This window comes from Rhagoletis pomonella, unplaced genomic scaffold (assembly GCF_013731165.1).
Source record: "Rhagoletis pomonella isolate Grant_MI unplaced genomic scaffold, Rhpom_1.0 Rhpom_scaffold_00016, whole genome shotgun sequence".
In the NCBI taxonomy this organism is placed as follows: domain Eukaryota; kingdom Metazoa; phylum Arthropoda; class Insecta; order Diptera; family Tephritidae; genus Rhagoletis; species Rhagoletis pomonella.
The window spans coordinates 2,164,542-2,182,228 of record NW_023458570.1 but is presented as its reverse complement, the minus strand read 5'-3'; the positions used below and the strand labels follow the sequence as shown (position 1 = coordinate 2,182,228).

The 17,687-nt window shown below is 35.0% G+C and overlaps 1 protein-coding gene across 1 annotated transcript in view; it reads right to left on the bottom strand.

The window, feature by feature from the left end:
* The window catches only part of LOC118749420 (putative neural-cadherin 2), a 580,827-nt gene that overhangs the window by 391,072 nt on the left and 172,068 nt on the right, over positions 1–17,687 (bottom strand). The window contains exon 2 of the mRNA XM_036484223.1: positions 14,663–15,406. Coding sequence (XP_036340116.1) covers positions 14,663–14,834 — 172 coding nt within the window. The 5' untranslated portion in view covers positions 14,835–15,406. The remainder of the gene's footprint in view (positions 1–14,662; positions 15,407–17,687) is intronic.

The window sequence follows — 17,687 nt, the reverse complement described above, 5'->3', positions numbered from 1 at the left end:
AAAGTCATTCCTTTCCCTTTCATTTTTTTTTATGGAGTGGCACAAATTGAAGGGCTTCTGATTTCTTTACTCAAGGAAACGGCTTTTGTGCAACGTATTTCAGAAGGCCTTTTGAAGAAGTTCTTTTAAATCTGTTTCTTAATTCATAAAAATCATACTTCTTATGTACCGGTATTTGAACCTGCTACACACAGAATTATAGCCGACTTCTCTACCTACTCGACTATGGCTTTTTTGCTTTTAAATTCACATTTTTCATATGTGACAATGATATCAGTTCCCCCCATACTGAAACCGTAGAGCTTTTTATTTTATAAATATTGGCATAGAATGGGAAGTGAGGTTTTACTTGATCAAAATCTTGATAAAATTTCTTTGCAGTAAATTTATCAAGAAAACACAGAAATGCTTATTGAATGTTAATTGTAATATAATAACGGTGGGCAAATGCGGTTCTTTGAGCTTTCTCTTTGCTTGGAACATTTTGGCTCTTTTTACTTTTTAAAACACATATGTATTTCTGGACATTATTTTCCATTGTGTTGTTTTTATTTTATTTTATTTTATTCTATTTAAATACATATACGCAAATTGAGATCGGAACATAACCCGCTATTGGAGAATGAAAATTGACTTTCGGACTTAATGTTCTTAACCGATGTGATAGAACATTTGCAAAACTTGAATTTGGCACTACAAGGAAAGAATAAAAATGTTTTTGATTTGTAACAAATTATTTTAAGTTTTGAAGCCAAACTACATCTTTTTATACCCGAGCGCAGTTGTGAACAAGGATATTATAATTTTGTTCACATAACGGTTGTTTGTAACAGGCAAAACGAGTCGAGATCACGGTTGCCACATTTAGTCACTTGTGACCAAAATAGGTAACTTTTTGAGTGCTTGGTAACTTGGCATTTTTTATACCTTTCATGAGCATGAAATGGTATTATAACTTTGGTCCGATGTTTGTAAGTACCAGAATAAGAAGAGATAGACCCATTAAAATGCATACTTAAATGATCAGAACGGCGAGCTGAGTCGATTTAGCCATGTCCATCTGTCCGTCTGTCCGTCTGTCCGTCTGTCTGTCTGTCTGTATGTCCGTCTGTTTGTATGCAATCTAGGCTCTCAGTTTTTGAGATATCCGGATAAAATTTGGTAGGTGGATGTATTTTTATAATGTATTAATCATTTGTCGGAACCGGAAGAATCGGACCACTATAACATATAGCTCCCATACAACTGATTGTTCAGATATGAGATTTTTCGTTATAACTTCACCATTTATGCAGCTGGGAACATGGCATTCCGCAATATTTCCATCCATTATCAAAAACATGCTTACAGTGAAAATGGCGAAGAGCGGGTCGCTATAACCTATAGCCTCCATACAACCGATTGTTCAGATTCGAGATTCTTTGTTATAACTTCTCCATTTATTCAGCTAGGAACATGAAATTTTGTATTACTTCTACCCATTATCAACAGAAAACTTAGAGTAAAAATTACAAAGATAGGGTCACTATAACCTATAGCTCTCATACAACTGATTGTTCAGATATAAGATTTTTCGTTATAACTCCTTTATTTATGTAGCTAGACACATGAAATTTTGCGCTGTTGTCACTTATTATCAAAAGAATACTTTCAGTGAAAATGGCGAAGATCAGGTCGCTACAACCTATATCCACCATACAACTGATTGTTCAGATATGAGATTTTTTGCCATAACTTCACCATTTATGCAGCTGGGAACATGGCATTCCGCAATATTTCCATCCATTATCAAAAACATGCTTACAGTGAAAATGGCGAAGAGCGGGTCGCTACAACCTATATCCACCATACAACTGATTGTTCAGATATGAGATTTTTTGCCATAACTTCTTCATTTATACAGCTAGACACATCAAAATTCGCACAGTTTTCACTCATTACTAACAGAATACTTACAGTGAAAATAACAAAGATCGGGTCACTATAACATATATCTCCCATACAACTGATTGTTCAGTTATGAGAATTTTCGTTATAACTCCTCCATTTATGCACCTAGGAACATGAAATTTTGCAATACTTCCACCCATTAACACCAGAATATACAGTGAAAATAACAAAGATCGGGTCACTTTTACATATAGCTTCCATACAACTGATTGTTCAGATATGCGATTTTTTGTTATAACTACTCCATCTATGTAGCTCGAAACATGAAATTTCGCCCTATTTTCACTCATTATCAACAGAAAGTTTACAATAAAATTAACAAAGATCGGGTCACTATAACCTGTTTATTGCCCCATACAACTGATTGTTCAGATATGGGGTTTTACTGTAAAACTCCTTTATTTGGACAGCTAAAACCGATAAATTTCGTAAGCTATTTTTTAAATAATAATTCAAAGTCTACTGAGAAAATCGTCAAAATTTATGCTGTATAATCATAATCTCTTGTACCACTGATTGTTTAGATACCAGTTTTTGCGATATATGTATCTCCTTTATGTAGGAAGCTAAACCCATTAAATTGTGTTACCGGTTTACGTACCGATCACACAGTAGTGAAAATCACTTAGATTGGTGCTATATAAGGTATATCTTCCATACCTCTGATTGTTTAGATATGATTTTTTATATATGTACCTCCTCTATCTATGCCTGCTGTGAATATATAAATTTATGCAAATGCAGTAATCTGTTAAAGTAAAATTTTCAGATGCTCATGAAAGGTATGAAGTCTTCGGTATAGCCGAAGACAGCGCTGCTCTTACTTGTTTTATTTTAATTTTGGTAACTTTTGGTAAATTTTCCGTGTATAAAGTCATACTAAAAGACTAATTTGATAAACTGTACCTGCGTTGTGTGTAGCCGTGACAACATTACTAGTAACAATCGCGTTGATCAGGTAACACAGCGCTCAAGAAAAATAATTAACCACATATCGAAGAAAATTATTATCGAAGCCGTTACTACCCAAGAGGAAGAAGCCTTGCTACGCTCTCCGGGGGATGCCAAAGGTGCTTGTTCGGCATCAAAGAAAAGGCCTAGGGCAAAACCCAGTAAGGAGGGGTTGAATGCTAAAGCCATATACAAGGCGGCGGTCAAAGTCCACGAGAGACTTAGCTGCAAGTCCAACCGGACGAAGGAAAAGGAGGAAACGTTGGCTTGGGCTAAGGGGAAAATGGAGGAAGGCCGGGCGTACTACTAAAAATATCAACATATATGTCGATAGCCAGGCTGCGATTAAGGCTATAATCTCACATCGTATTTCGTCAGAAAATGTTCTTAGAAGCAGGGAACCAGTAGACAGGGTGGCCGAGGGTAAACGGCTGCATATATACTGGATTCCAGGCCACAAGGGCATTTTAGGCAACGAAATAGCTGATGAAATTGCCAAAAGTGCCATCCGTCTTGCTAGCGGACCAGTACAGGAAATACAAAAGTCGCTAAAAACGATCTATAATGAAATTTCCGAAAGAGCTGAGTGCCGGATCCGGGTGAAATGGAACGCTTTAGCGACATGCAAAACCACCAAGATCATGTACAATCGCAGCAAAGGAAACACCCATTTCTTGCTTACACGGTCAGGCAGGGATTGCAGGACAGTTGTTGGCCTAATTCTGCATGCAGAATGGGCATTACTAACAGTGACGCATGCAGGAAGTGCAGGGAGGAAGGCATGAGTGAGACGTTAGAACACCTCCTCTGTATCTGTCCGGCCTTAGCTAGAACTCGCCTTACATATCTCGGAGCTTCGCAGTTCAAAGGACTAGAGGAGGCTTCAAAACTGGATATTAAGGCTCTCTTGAACTTCGCAAAAAGCGTTGACGTCCTATACGACGACACGTAACACGATCCATCTGGCACTACAAAGGACCAATGGGTCTACGTAAGGCGCATCAGCCGGCCAGTGTAACCTAACCTAACCTATTGCAAAACTTACTTTCAGGATAGAAGTAATTTTAACGTTAAATGTACATACATACATACATATACTTTCATGAATTTAAAATTTTATTAAGAATTTTTGTAAACTTTGTGGGTATCCATTTTTGTAGCCCATTCAATTTTGTATAATAATGTGCAAGTTTGAATTATTGGAATTGAAGCCAACGGTAGTAGGCTACACATAAAGTTGAATAGGTTACAAAACTGCATACCCAAAAAGTTTCTAAAAATTCTGCATTTTCGTGAACTTTACGTAAAGTTTAAGGCATTATTTATCAAAAATAAAGAAGGTTTATAAGCTGAAAAATGTATGAAAGTGCCATTTTATTAAGCTCTTTGAACCTACTTTATTTTTTATGAATAAGGTCGCCAAACTTTAACTTATCTTATTTGGTTTATGTTATGCAACAGACTACTACAGTTTATTTTAAGTGATGGACAAAATTGAATGATAGTAATCCATATAAGCAAAGACAGTTGGGTTGCCAATGGAATACAAAATTTAAAAAGTGTGTTTTTTTAAAAGTATTCGATACTACAAAGCAAATTATCGAGTAAAATCACCAAATAAGTTATCGAGTATTAAAGTACTCATTTTTATAACCTCAGTATCGATGCTTACTCAATATCGATAGTATCGTTCGAACCCTACGTATGCCTTGAGCGCCAGAGTATCTTAACTGACATTTCAAAAAAAGTTGAGATGCACCTTAAAATGCATTACCAGAATCGAAATGGTACTAGCCGAGGCACGCCAATATGTAGCATCCACAGTTGCCGTTTTGGTGCATTTCTTTTCGTTTGGTCCATTGGTCCAATTCTTTTTAAAATGGTCCATTTCATAAGAATTTGGTTAGGTTATTATCTTACACTTCATGCAATAGTTTCGCGTTTTCAATTTTTTCTATTTAGTTGATGAATATTCCTATGTTGAATATCGTCATCGTCAATAAAAGTGACGATAAGGCCATCGTCAGCCATGTTACTGATGCGCTGACGATCGGCGACGATGACGATAGCATAGGGCCGATTAGCAACACTTGCTAAAAGTGTGAACTCGCCTTGGCACTGATCTTCAAATATCTTTCAAATTAGTGTTGCTTTTCCACAATAAATTTTCATTTAAAAAACGGCCTCGAGCTCAATATAAATTGTTGAATATAATTATTATAAGGCCAAGAAATAACAAAAACAAATAACTTAACGACGAGCACACCTAAAAGTTAAACATTCTAAAAATAGAATTATTAGCAAAAACCAACAATACCAACAACCACATGATCAAGTGAATTGCAGCGGAATAGCTGCGCTTGATTTTGTTGGCATAACAAAAATGATAGTGGAAAAAAGCAAATGATAATTTACAAGGCGTACTTAGCACGGTGCATAGGCAACTGGCTGAGTCAGTGGGATCGTCGGTTCGAATCCTACTGAAAAAAGTCTGATGAGGAAATGTGGTGATATCCGAAATAGCTATTACTTCTACCATTTTTTCAAATTATTGTTGCTTTTCCACAATAAATTTTCATTTAAAAAACGGCCTCGAGCTCAATATAATTTGTGGAATATAATTATTGTAAGGCCAAAAAATAACAAAAACTTAGAACTTTAAATATAATTATGTTAATAATATGCAATTGTAATGCACTTTGGATACAATATAAAAAAAATCGTTATAAAAACTGAATTGGCATATTTTCTTGAAAAAGAGGAAAAAAACTCCACTCAGTTTCTCGATGTAATAAAAATTGGTAAATTTTTTACCATTTGGTCCATTTTTTGGTCCGAAAAATAAATGGCCTCATATGTAAAATCAATTTGTTTTGTTTTCTTTTAACAAAACTATGTATTGTACCCATGTCTTATTTATGGCGAATAAACGAGGCTTATTTTTAAAGTATAATAAAACGTTGTCTTTTACTTGTTAACTTTTAGGTAGCGTTTTTTGTAAATTCTGGTCAGAAAAGTTTTTGTCGTGTGGCAACCGTGGTCGAGATAGACATAGACAAATGTTGTGAGGACTAAATATCCGTGGAATTTAGCCCACACGAACGCACACCTCTACACCAACAACAACGACTACAGCAACGTCGTCAACACGGCTAACCAACACGAGAGACCGTAGAAACATGTAGCCACACAACTCAGCAACACGAAGAGCACCACCTATAAAGAGGTGACCACAGTATAAACAGTAATAAACCTTTTCGAAGTTTTTCACTAATTGGTCCCCGAGGAGTACTTTTGGGTTGTGTGCAGCGTTTTCGTTTTTCGCGCACGGCAACACTTACTGTGCGGAATTTCGCCTCATGATTAGAAAAAGTTCTTTTCGAGGATAAAATATATATAATTATGTTATTTATGAACAAAATGCAGGTTAAATATAGTATGAATGCTTAATTAAGAATAATATCAATAGTAAAGTACATAATTATTGCTTGTGTTTCTTTAAACTGGAAATTCAAATCGTAATTATAACACTGAATGGAGTTTTCATAAATTTAAGTCTAAAATCAATAAAATATCTATTGTAAGATTATATTTTTATGAAAAATGTGAATTTTGTGAATTTATCAAGGAAAATTATAAATTTCCGAATATATTTAAGTCTTTATTCCGAAACAAAACAAAGTTTGCATAGTTATAGAGACTCCAAAGCCTGCCAGCGCATCCGCCCAGAGCACACCTAAGTTTGAGAGACCATTACCCGGAGCTCCTCAAAAATACCCAACATCAATGTATAGAATGTCACAAATATGAATCATACACACACACAATAGTAATTGTTATGAACGGCTACCGTATAAACTCAGGACATATGTTCAGCCAGCACATTCAATGGTCCATTACCCGGAGCTGCTCCAACATGATGAGTAGATTTTAGTGAGGCTCAGATGCCACTAGCTACACGCTGGATATCGGAATATTGCAAAATAAATAGCAATTATCTCTTATAATTATAAGAAAAGTGTTTTTTTTTTTACAAAATTACCTGTGCCACTCTGCCATAGTACGGTTGTTGCTCCCTTTCATACCACAGTAAGTTTGTGTGCAACTCTGAATCGGCAAAATTCATGCTCCTTCTCATTATCAACCCTGATCAGATTTTACCCCCGAGGAGTACTCAAAAAGGTTTATTAATTTATTTACTGTGGAGGTGACTCAGCAACATAGCAGTCAGTCAGCACGGAGCTGGGGTCGTGAACGCACAGCTACCAACAAATAGTCCTTGACTTGTACACGGAACTGCCGTAAAAGCAGTGATCGGACTTCTACCACATTGTGGTAGATCTGCCACTTTCTTGAGCACCTACCACACTAGGTCTGAAATCTACCACATATTCGCGTTTTTGAGTAGTTTTATTTTTGCTCGACATAATTTTCTTAATTTTAAGAGCAAAAATTGTCCAACACTAAACACTAACAACAGGCAGAATGGGAGGATGAAATAAACTGTACAATTGCTAATTTTCTCAATATTAAATTTTTCGACAGGAAACGTAGTTTTATTGTGTTAAATTGCAAAATATATGAGTTTTAAAAAGAATTAATAGCGAAGATGTTAAAAAAACGGCGATTTTTGTGAAAGTATTAGCGTTGTTTACTTTTACTTGAGAATTGTCAAAATCGGCAAATCCCAAGATACGTTTTGTGGAACGTGCCACATTTGTTCGCTACTTCGTGATGTGATAAAAAGAAAACGTAGTCGCACTCCGCAAGGTTGAAGAAATCTTTCAAAATATGTTCGAAAAATATCATGATATGGAAGGAAGTGCTTTGCACGTCAAGGAAAAAAATTGCCAAAACTCAACGCAATTTTTAGCAACTTCAATCTTGCTCTTTATTACACTAAAATTAATTTTCTTTTAGGTCCTAATTAAAATGTTTTCAATTTAGGTGAAAGCTTGCAGAATTTTTTTAATTTGTGTACAAAGTTTGATCCAAAACCTGAGATTTTTTTTGAAATCTGCCATTTTTTCCAGATTCTACCACACAAATTTTTTTAAGTCCGATCACTGCGTAGAAGGCTTGACTATTTAGAGGCAGAGCGCTGCCACTCCACAGTCCACCGTGAAGCCGCGTGACGGCAACGTCGACGTCCTCCATCAGCAGGGCGCCGACATCGCCCAGGGGAGAGCACCGACCGAGGGCAGTGCGCCGACAGAGGGCACCGCGGAACGCCGACGTCGCCTACAGCTAAGCGTCAGTAGCGAAGTCGTTGTAGTGAACGCCCAGCCACCAACAAATAGTCCTTGAATTGTACGCGGGACTGCCGCACAAGGCTTGGCAACACTTCGCTACATAAACGATCAGAATGAAAAAAGAAATCGATTAAGCGGTGACTGTCTGTCCGTTCGTCCGCCTTCTGTACACACGATGACTCAAGTAAAAATTGAGATATCTTAAAGAAACTTGGTATGTGTACTTCTTTTAGCGTAGGATGGATGGTATTGAAAATGGGCAATATCGGACGATAACTACGCCTACCTCCCATATAACGGTAGTTTTCAGAAATACGAAAGCTGCGATATCTTAGTAACTACTATAGGTTATTTACTCAAAATTGATATTTACAATCATCTTTAAGCAAAAAACAAGAATATTATAAATTTCTTGAAAATGGGCGTAACCACGCCCACTTATGATTACATGTGCATATCTTGGGAAATGCTTCACCAATTTCTCCCAAACTTGGCACAGTGTTGGTCTTGCTAAAACAAACCAAACGGCCGAAATTTTTTTAAATCGGACAATAACCACGCCCACATCCCATGTAACGGAGATTTGGAGAAATTTGAAATATTCGATAAATAAGTAAATACCGAAGCTTATTTATTCAAAATTGATGCTTGCAATAATTCTTTATCAAAAAATACGTTTATGATAAAATTTTGGATAATGGGCGTAACCCTGCCCTCGGTAACCGTTCGATCAATTTGTAATAAAGTCGGTATGATTATTTTGCTCGCCACGTATTTGAGGGCAAAACGTTGAAAATTATTGAAATCTGGCCAAAACTACGCCCACTTTTCTGTAACGGTAAATTTCAGAAATGCTTCAAACTTCGATATTTTGAAATTTAAGGACGCTAATTTTACCCAAAATTGATACTAACAACAATCTCTTGAAAAGAAGTAATATTATTATGGAATTTTGGAAAATGGGTGTGATGCCGCCCACATAACTCCATATAAGTTTATCCCATTATATTTAACTGAACGTTCTATCGATGATGTTTGGAATAACTATATTGAATACTTGTGCCGGGTATTTAATATTCGGAATTTAGACTTTTTTACTTGTTATAAATGATAAAAAAAATAATATTTCATCCTTTTCCATGGCTAGAAAAAAATATTGCAAATGTCAAAGAGGATAAAGTGGACCCCTATGTCGCAAAACTACATCATTTAAAAGCAGATTTTGAAAAAAGATATGTCGATTTGAAATTATTTAAATGTATGTTTGCATACTTCATAAACCCTTTTTTATGTAACATAATTGAGGATGAATTTTAGAGCTGGAAAACTATCGATAGCCGTGGCCATCGATAGTTTCGATAGTCGATAGTCACAACCGTCGATAGTACCGATACTATCGAAAACGTCGACACTATCGATAGTTTTGATTAAAAAAGTCCAAAAATTAAACATAACAATTTTTATTGAAAATGAGATCAGAATTGCTAAAATATGTCCATATTTTTGTTAAGGAACAAAAGTTTATCAACGATTTTTGGCTTCAAGGATTATTTATTTGATTTGACGCCCTTAAATTTCGAAATATCGAAGTTTCAAGCATTTCTGAAACTTACCGTTATATAAAGAGTGGACGTAATTTTAATCCAATTTCAATAATTTTCAGCGTTTTGATCTTCTGTGGCAAGCACAATAATCATACCGAGTTTGGTACAAATTGATAGAACAGTTACCGATATTCACATATGTGGTCATAAGTGGGAAGGGTTACGCCCATTTTCCAAATTTTTATCATAAACGTAATTTTTGGTAAGAATTATTGCAAGCATCAATTTTGAATAAATTAGCTTCGGTATTTACTTATTTATCGAAGATTTCGTATTTCTCTAAATCTCCGTTATATGCGATGTGGGATGGTTATTCTCCGATTTTAAAAATTTTTAGCCGTTAGGTATGTCTTGCCAAGGCCCAACAACCGTGCCAAGTTTGAGAGAAATTGGTGCAGCGGTTACCGAGATATACACATGTAATCATAAGTGGGCGTGACTACGCCCATTTTCCAAAAATTAATATCAATTCTGAGTAAATAAGCTTCAGTAGTTACTAAAACATCGCAGTTTTCGTATTTCTGAAAACTACCGTTATATGGGAGGTAGGCGTGGTTATTGTCCGATTTTGCCCATTTTCAATACCATCCGACCTACGCCGAAAAGAAGTATACATACGAAGTTTCGTTAAGATATCTAAATTTTTACTCGAGTTATCGTGTGCACAGTCGGACAGACGGACAGACAGTCACCGCTTAATAATTTTATATTTTTTTTCATTCTTATCATTTATGTATACATTTGTCTATATCTATCTCGATTCGTTTTGCCTGTTACAAATACCTGTTATGTGAACAAAGTTATAGTATCCTTATGCACAAGTGCGTTCGGGTATAATAGAATTTCTGTTTTTGTTGTTTTTTTTGTGGCTCTGTGTAGCATTTAGAGCAGAGTTTCCCAAAGTCGTCCAGGTGGACCCCCAGGGGTCTACGGAAGACTCAACTGGGGTCCACGGTGACGTGAAAACGATATTTGGGTCCATGAGTTTTAAATGGGGGTCCACGAAGATTTATCTAGCTTCGATGTAAAGAACCAAAATGGTTGCTTGATAGCCTCTTTATTTAACTTTAATTATTTTGAGTGGTGACGCACTGCTGCACTTGCCGTCACTTTGTGTTTTCATACGTGGGGAAGCCTTAAAGGCAGACTAAAAAGAACCGGTAGCTTTGTAAAACTGCACTTGTGTCTTTTCAATGCCACAATTACCTTTGTTGGAGAGATTCTATAATGTTGAGTTCCCTGAGACTGAATGCTGGTTTGATTCCATCGCTGAGACCGGACTCACACATTGTCGAATCTTCACTGATAGCTCCAAAACTGGCTCTGAGTCATGATCTGGGGTCTTTTTCGAGGTTAATGGAGAAAACCTTCGCTTTGCTGTAGGGGAATATGCTTCGGTCTTCCAGGCTGAGGTAATTGCAAAACTCAAAGCCATGGATAGGGTTGCCAACCGTACTATAATACATAGTATTGTACTATTTTTCCGATAATCAAAAGAGGTTGTTTTACTCTGGGTGCCAGGTCACTCTGGAGTACCTAGTTATGAGACATCTGATCATTTGGCCAGAGTTGGCTCAGACCAAGCATTCCTCGGTCCGCAACCAGTTTTAGCACTCCCACCTTCGGCAATCGAAGCCACCATCAGAAACTCAGAAATTACTGATAGGAATCGAGGGGATGCAGGTGGGCAAAACTCATGTTGCCTTCAATCTCACAAGGTCTATATAATTTTTTGCTCTCACTGAGCAGTCGACACTGCAGACAACTTGCTGTACTGCTGACTGGTTACTTCAAGTGGCACAAAAACCTGACTGTGATTGGCGTAAATGACAAGTCCATTTGCCCGTCTTGCCTTGAAGAAGATGAGACGGTGGAGCACCTTTGTGTTTCTTGCTTGCTTGGTTATTTGCCATCGATTTTTTAAAGTCGTTATTTTCTCTATTGTCAGTTTCTGAATTAAAAGTGTGGCGTAAAAATCTTGGCCGCTTTGATGTTTTAAGTTTTGTGTTTTAAAAATGTGATAAATATTTTTCGCCTCACTTTAAAGCTCGGAGCGATAAAAATAAAAATGATGCCATTAAGATAAATAAACTATTTTACATATACTCCACGTGCAAAGTCAAGAGTGAGCTGAACATTTGATGAGTTTATGGTGAAGATAATGTAAATAGCGCTAGCGCTAGCAGTGCTATTAAAAAATATAACTCTTCCGAGCGAGAGAGTATTTTGATGTATTTACGAGCTCTATTTTTAAAAACCTACAAGTGTGTAATCACATTATTTTTATAAACAGAACACAGGAAATAGTTTACTTTTATTTTGGCCACACTGAGTTTAGTTATTGAATTCACCCGCGATGCAAATTTACATTGTTAGATCTAATTGTCACATTTAATTTTATACGAGCTTTGGGAATATTTAGAAATGTATCAGAAGGGGGTCCACCGAAACCAGTAAATTTTTGAAAGGGGTCTACGAGGAAAAAAAGTTTGGGAACCTCTGATTTAGAGTTTACATGTGGCTCTTATTAGCCTCGGCCTTGCACACCCCTGTAATATAAAGATAGGTATCTTACATTCGAGTAAATTGTAAATCGGAAACCCCTTGTTAGGAGGCATGCAGGAAAGCACTTTTTTCAGTCCTTATTGGTTAAGTCTTTTAGAATGGCTTAACTTAAGACAGTCTAACTAAATTATCTTCAGGTTATGCATATACAGAATGGCAAAAATGATCATGAAGCGCATTCTAGGATATGTTGAGATTTTCTAATTGTGGTAAGGCAAGCATTCCAGACAACGTTAACAAAAATTTTTCCCAACAGCCAAGAGAAATTTGTTCTTTTATGATAAAAATTAATTAAATCAGAACTTCAGCATTTCATCACCATCAATCATTCAGCTCTACGGATTGAACCACAAAACTACAATGCCAGAGCGAAAGCAACTGTACTTATAAGGAATATATTGGCACCATATTCGTTTGCATCTTCGTTTTTGATTTGGATGATAAGCGTCCTGGTTGATGGTTTGAGGATTATGGCAGCCATGATAAATATGACATTTGACCAGTTTTGTTAAACAAATACTCGAACGACCACAGGCAAAAAATATTCGCTACAATTTGTCATTTTGTTTGCCAGATATACGTTTTATCGGTGCCTTGCACAACATTCGCATTCGCAAAAGCTCCGCATTGATTATTGCGAATGCGAATGTTAAAATTAATGCGGAAGCTCCGCGGTTGCGAATGCGAATGCGAATATTTGCAACAACCCTGGTATGTACAGTGGCGATCAAAAATGGCTGAATGGTGTTTCGTTTCTAATATTTACAATATTTTTAAAATTTTTTCAAATTCTTTTGATATCTTTTATAAAAATATGGTTGATGCTTTAACAAAAACTATATAAATCACACTTTCACACTTTATACAAAACTTAGAAAAATTCCATAAATTTTTATCTAAATTTCGTGCTTTTTAACCTGAATTTTTAGACATTTTTTAGGTATGCAGTTAACGAGCTTATAAAATTCTAGTCAAATAAGTGCAAGTTTTGAGAAACTAAAAAATCGCATTGATTTTTAATATTTTTTTTTTTTGCTGACGACTTTTTCGGTTTTTTTTCACATAAAAAGCGAAGTTTAGGAAAACAGGCCTTGACTTTTTTTTATTTTTATCGCAAAAGATCATGCGCACATTTTTTCACATAAAATTCATGTTTATACGGAAAAAAGTGTAAATCGATGTCAACAAAAAAAAATTATTAAAAATCAATGTGATTTTTTAGCCGCTCAAAACTTGCACTTATTTTACTAGAATTTTATAAGCTTGTTAACTGCATACCCCGAAAATTTCTTAAAATTCTTGTTCTAAAGCTCGAATTTTAGATAAAATTTGTGGAATTGAGTTCTGTATGAAGTTTGAAAGTGTGATTTATATAGTTTTTGTTAAAGCATGAACCATATTTTTATAAAAAAATATAAAAAAAAAATTTAGCTTGAAAAACATTAAAAATATTAAAAACGAAACACTATTCATCTATTTTTGACCGCCACTGTACATATGTACACGCATTCATCTGCTAGACGCTATTTATTGAATTAATACTTTTTATTAATTGAGGAAATACAAGGTTAACAACAATTTATTAGGAAATAAACCTAATTACTTTAATATCATAAAAATTAATTTAAAAATATATGTTTCTCTTTAAAAGAATAAAATCTAAACTAAACAAAATATTTATTAAAAAAGATAAACAAAAATTAAATAAAAAAGAAAAAAAGCTCCGACGACTCGGACTCGGATCTCTTAATTGGCAGTCTAGTGCTTTGCTCGCTCGTCCATTGCGACTGATGGGGCAGCGTGAGCAAAATGGCATAAATCTGTGGTCATAAGCAATAACCGCCTCAGTCGACTTAAGAAAGAATTGAGTTATATATGCTATCGTATTCTGCAACTACCATTCCATGTGTATGTGAAATCCTCATCTCGCCAGCTAGGCTATTTAAAAAGTTATGGATGAACACATTTTGGTTTCCCCATAAGGTTAACATTACAGTCCAAATGTGTAAAACGTTTTTTCTCGAATTCAGGTTTTTCGACTTAGGCGGTTACTGCTTATGACCACAGACATAAATGTCTTTTATTTCCTTTGCACCAACAGATTTCTACGAAGAATTCCGTGATAGCCCTGAATACAGAAACAGGTATAGTAGTAGTTTCTTAGTAAGTGTACATAATCAAGAATAACAAAAAATTTGCACTAATTTGAGGTAAGTCCTATGAATTGATTATGCAAAAAAAAGTCCAAAATCTTTTTTTAAGTTGATCGCTTTTTAGATCTAGGTGTGCGATATATATAAGGGAATCTTCACTTACTTGCTTCTTGTCTCAGATACTTACCCAGATACGTGCTATTTGTCAGAACCCAAAAGATCTTTAATGGATCGACCATAACTAAAAAACGGGAAATAATGTAGGGAAGACAGCTTTGCTGGTATTTTCTTCTACTCCATGGAGCAAGAGATGATAATATCAAAGCACAGTGTTTTAATAGTATGGACACAAACAACATAAATATTTTCAAGCGTAGACAGCAAGTAGCCAAAACACGTTTTTAGGATGAGGAGGGTGTTGTATTAAAGACAAAGTTATTGGTTTGGTCCCGATGATTACAATGCAACTTTTGAAATGTGTTTACCGAATAACATAAGAAATTACATATGTCATTCACTAGTGATGATATGATGGTTTTCCTTTGCATACATTATTCTGAGAAATTTTCAGATTTCAGTAGGTCGCCTTTTTTTATTGTTTAAGTATTTTTCATTTTACATTAATTTCACGTGTACTAGTTTATGCGTTATATATGTTTGACATTTTTGCATTGAGATCTTATGCATGCAAATTTTTTTCATATTGTGTCATTTTGTCTCACTTTTGTTTCTTAGCTGCATGTATTCCTCTAAGTGACGCCATTTTTTACATTTTGTACTGTCTCACTTCACATGATTATCAACACAAGACTTTTCGTATTCCTTGATGCCTTTTATGTAACGCTTGAAGAATTAGACATTCTGAAAAGCCCTTCACTATTTTTAGCCGGAAACTGTTTTATTTGTTCAAATGTTTGCGGTCTAAGCTAAACTATTTATTTAGTGGTAATTATTGAAAATCTTAGACTGTACGTATATACATATGAAACGTACGTATATACCAAGAAACGTATATTAGCGGATGTTAAGAGTTTTAAGATAGTTTCTTTTACCCTCAAGCTCCACCTCACCTAAGAACTTCGTATTTGAAACGGAAGTTTGTATTTTTGATTTTCTATCTGTTGAAGGTATCGAGAATGTATTCATTTTATAATTTTTCACTAACCTTTCTCGGACAAAATATTAAAAGAAACAAGTAAGAAAGTCTAAGTTCGGGCGGAGCCGAACATTAAATACCCGGCGAAAGTATTAAATATATGTTTTCCACCTTTCCGAAAGCTATCGCTACATGATAAGCCGGCGTGTATTAATTAAATTAGCGTCCATAAATTTCGAAATATTGTAGTTTCAAGCATTTCTGAAATTTACCGTTATATGAAAAGCGGCCGTAATTTTAGTCCGATTTCAACAATTTTAAACGGTTTGCTTTTATGTGGCAAGCACAATAACCAAACCGAGTTTAGTACAAATTGCTAGAACAGTTAGCGAGATACTTCTATGTGATCATAAGTGGGCGGTGCCACGCCCATTTGCCAAAATTTATTTCTTGGTAAAGAATTGTTGCAACCATCAATTTCGAATAAATTAGCTTTAATATTTACTGAAACTGTTTTATTTGTTCAAATGTTTGCGGTCTAAGCTAAACTATTTATTTAGTGGTAATTATTGAAAATCTTAGACTGTACGTATATACATATGTATGTATGTATGTAAATAAACCCACCCGACCAAGAAACGTATATTAGCGGATGTTAAGAGTTTTAAGATAGTTTCTTTTACCCTCAAGCTCCACCTCACCTAAGAGTTTCGTATTTGAAACGGAAGTTTGTATTTTTGCTTTTCTATCTGTTGAAGGCATCGAGAATGTATTCATTTTATAATTTTTCACTAACCTTTATCGGACAAAATATTAAAAAAAAACAAGTAAGAAAGTCTAAGTTCGGGCGGAGCCGAACATTAAATACCCGGCGAAAGTATTAAATATATGTTTTCCACCTTTCCGAAAGCTATCGCTACATGATAAGCCGGCGTGTATAAATATTAAGTAAATTAGCGTCCTTAAATTTCGAAATATTGCAGTTTCAAGCATTTCTGAAATTTACCGTTATATGAAAAGCGGCCGTAATTTTAGTCCGATTTCAACAATTTTAAACGGTTTGCTTTTATGTGGCAAGCACAATAACCATACCGAGTTTAGTACAAATTGCTAGAAACGTTAGCGAGATACATCTAGATATGTGATCATAAGTGGGCGGTGCCACGCCCATTTTCCAAAATTTATTTCTTGGTAAAGAATTGTTGCAACCATCAATTTCGAATAAATTAGCTTTAATATTTACTGATTTATCGAAGATTTTGTATTTCTCAAAATTACCGTTATATGGGATATGGGCGTGGTTATTGTCCGATTTTTAAATTTTCGGCCATTTAGTATGCTGTACCAAGACCAACAACTGTGCCAAGTTTGGAAGAAATTGGTGCAGCGGTTACCAAGATATACAGATGTAACCATAACAGGTCTATTCTGCACGTTACCGATGATTTCGTAACCGGAAAACTTTATTACCAAATAATATAAAAAAAACTTTTTAATATACAACGCTTTTCTAAATGGACTAAAAAGTAGAAAATAATACTTCTCAGTCCCATAGAATTTGTTTTGATAACTTTTGATTTTGAAATTTTAGCAAAAGTCATTATAAACAATCTATGAAATTGAAAATGAAAAACGTGGAGCGCATGCAATACAAAGCATTCGATTTAATTGACAATAGTCAAACTACATAACGTAGACCTAAAATTTCTACAGCGAAAGTAGAACTTTGAAATCGATTTTAAGCGGTCGTTATTCATATACCCACATACATACATTCATATATTACTTTTCATATCAATTCAAGTGTATTACATGCGCCCCACGCTTTTCATTTTCAATTTCATAGATTGTTTATAATGACTTTAGCTAAAATTTCAAAATCAAAAGTTATCAAAACAAATTCTATGGGACTGAGAAGTATTATTTTCTACTTTTTAGTCCATTTATAAAAGCGTTGTATATTAAAAAGTTTTTTTTATATTATTTATTTTCTACTTTTTAGTCCTGTCTGAATAAAATTTTGCAATAGATATTAAAATAATTCATCGATATTAATAGAAAGGTCCACACACCAATTAATTTTATTTAAAGAAATGGCGTGTCGTCTATTTCCGCC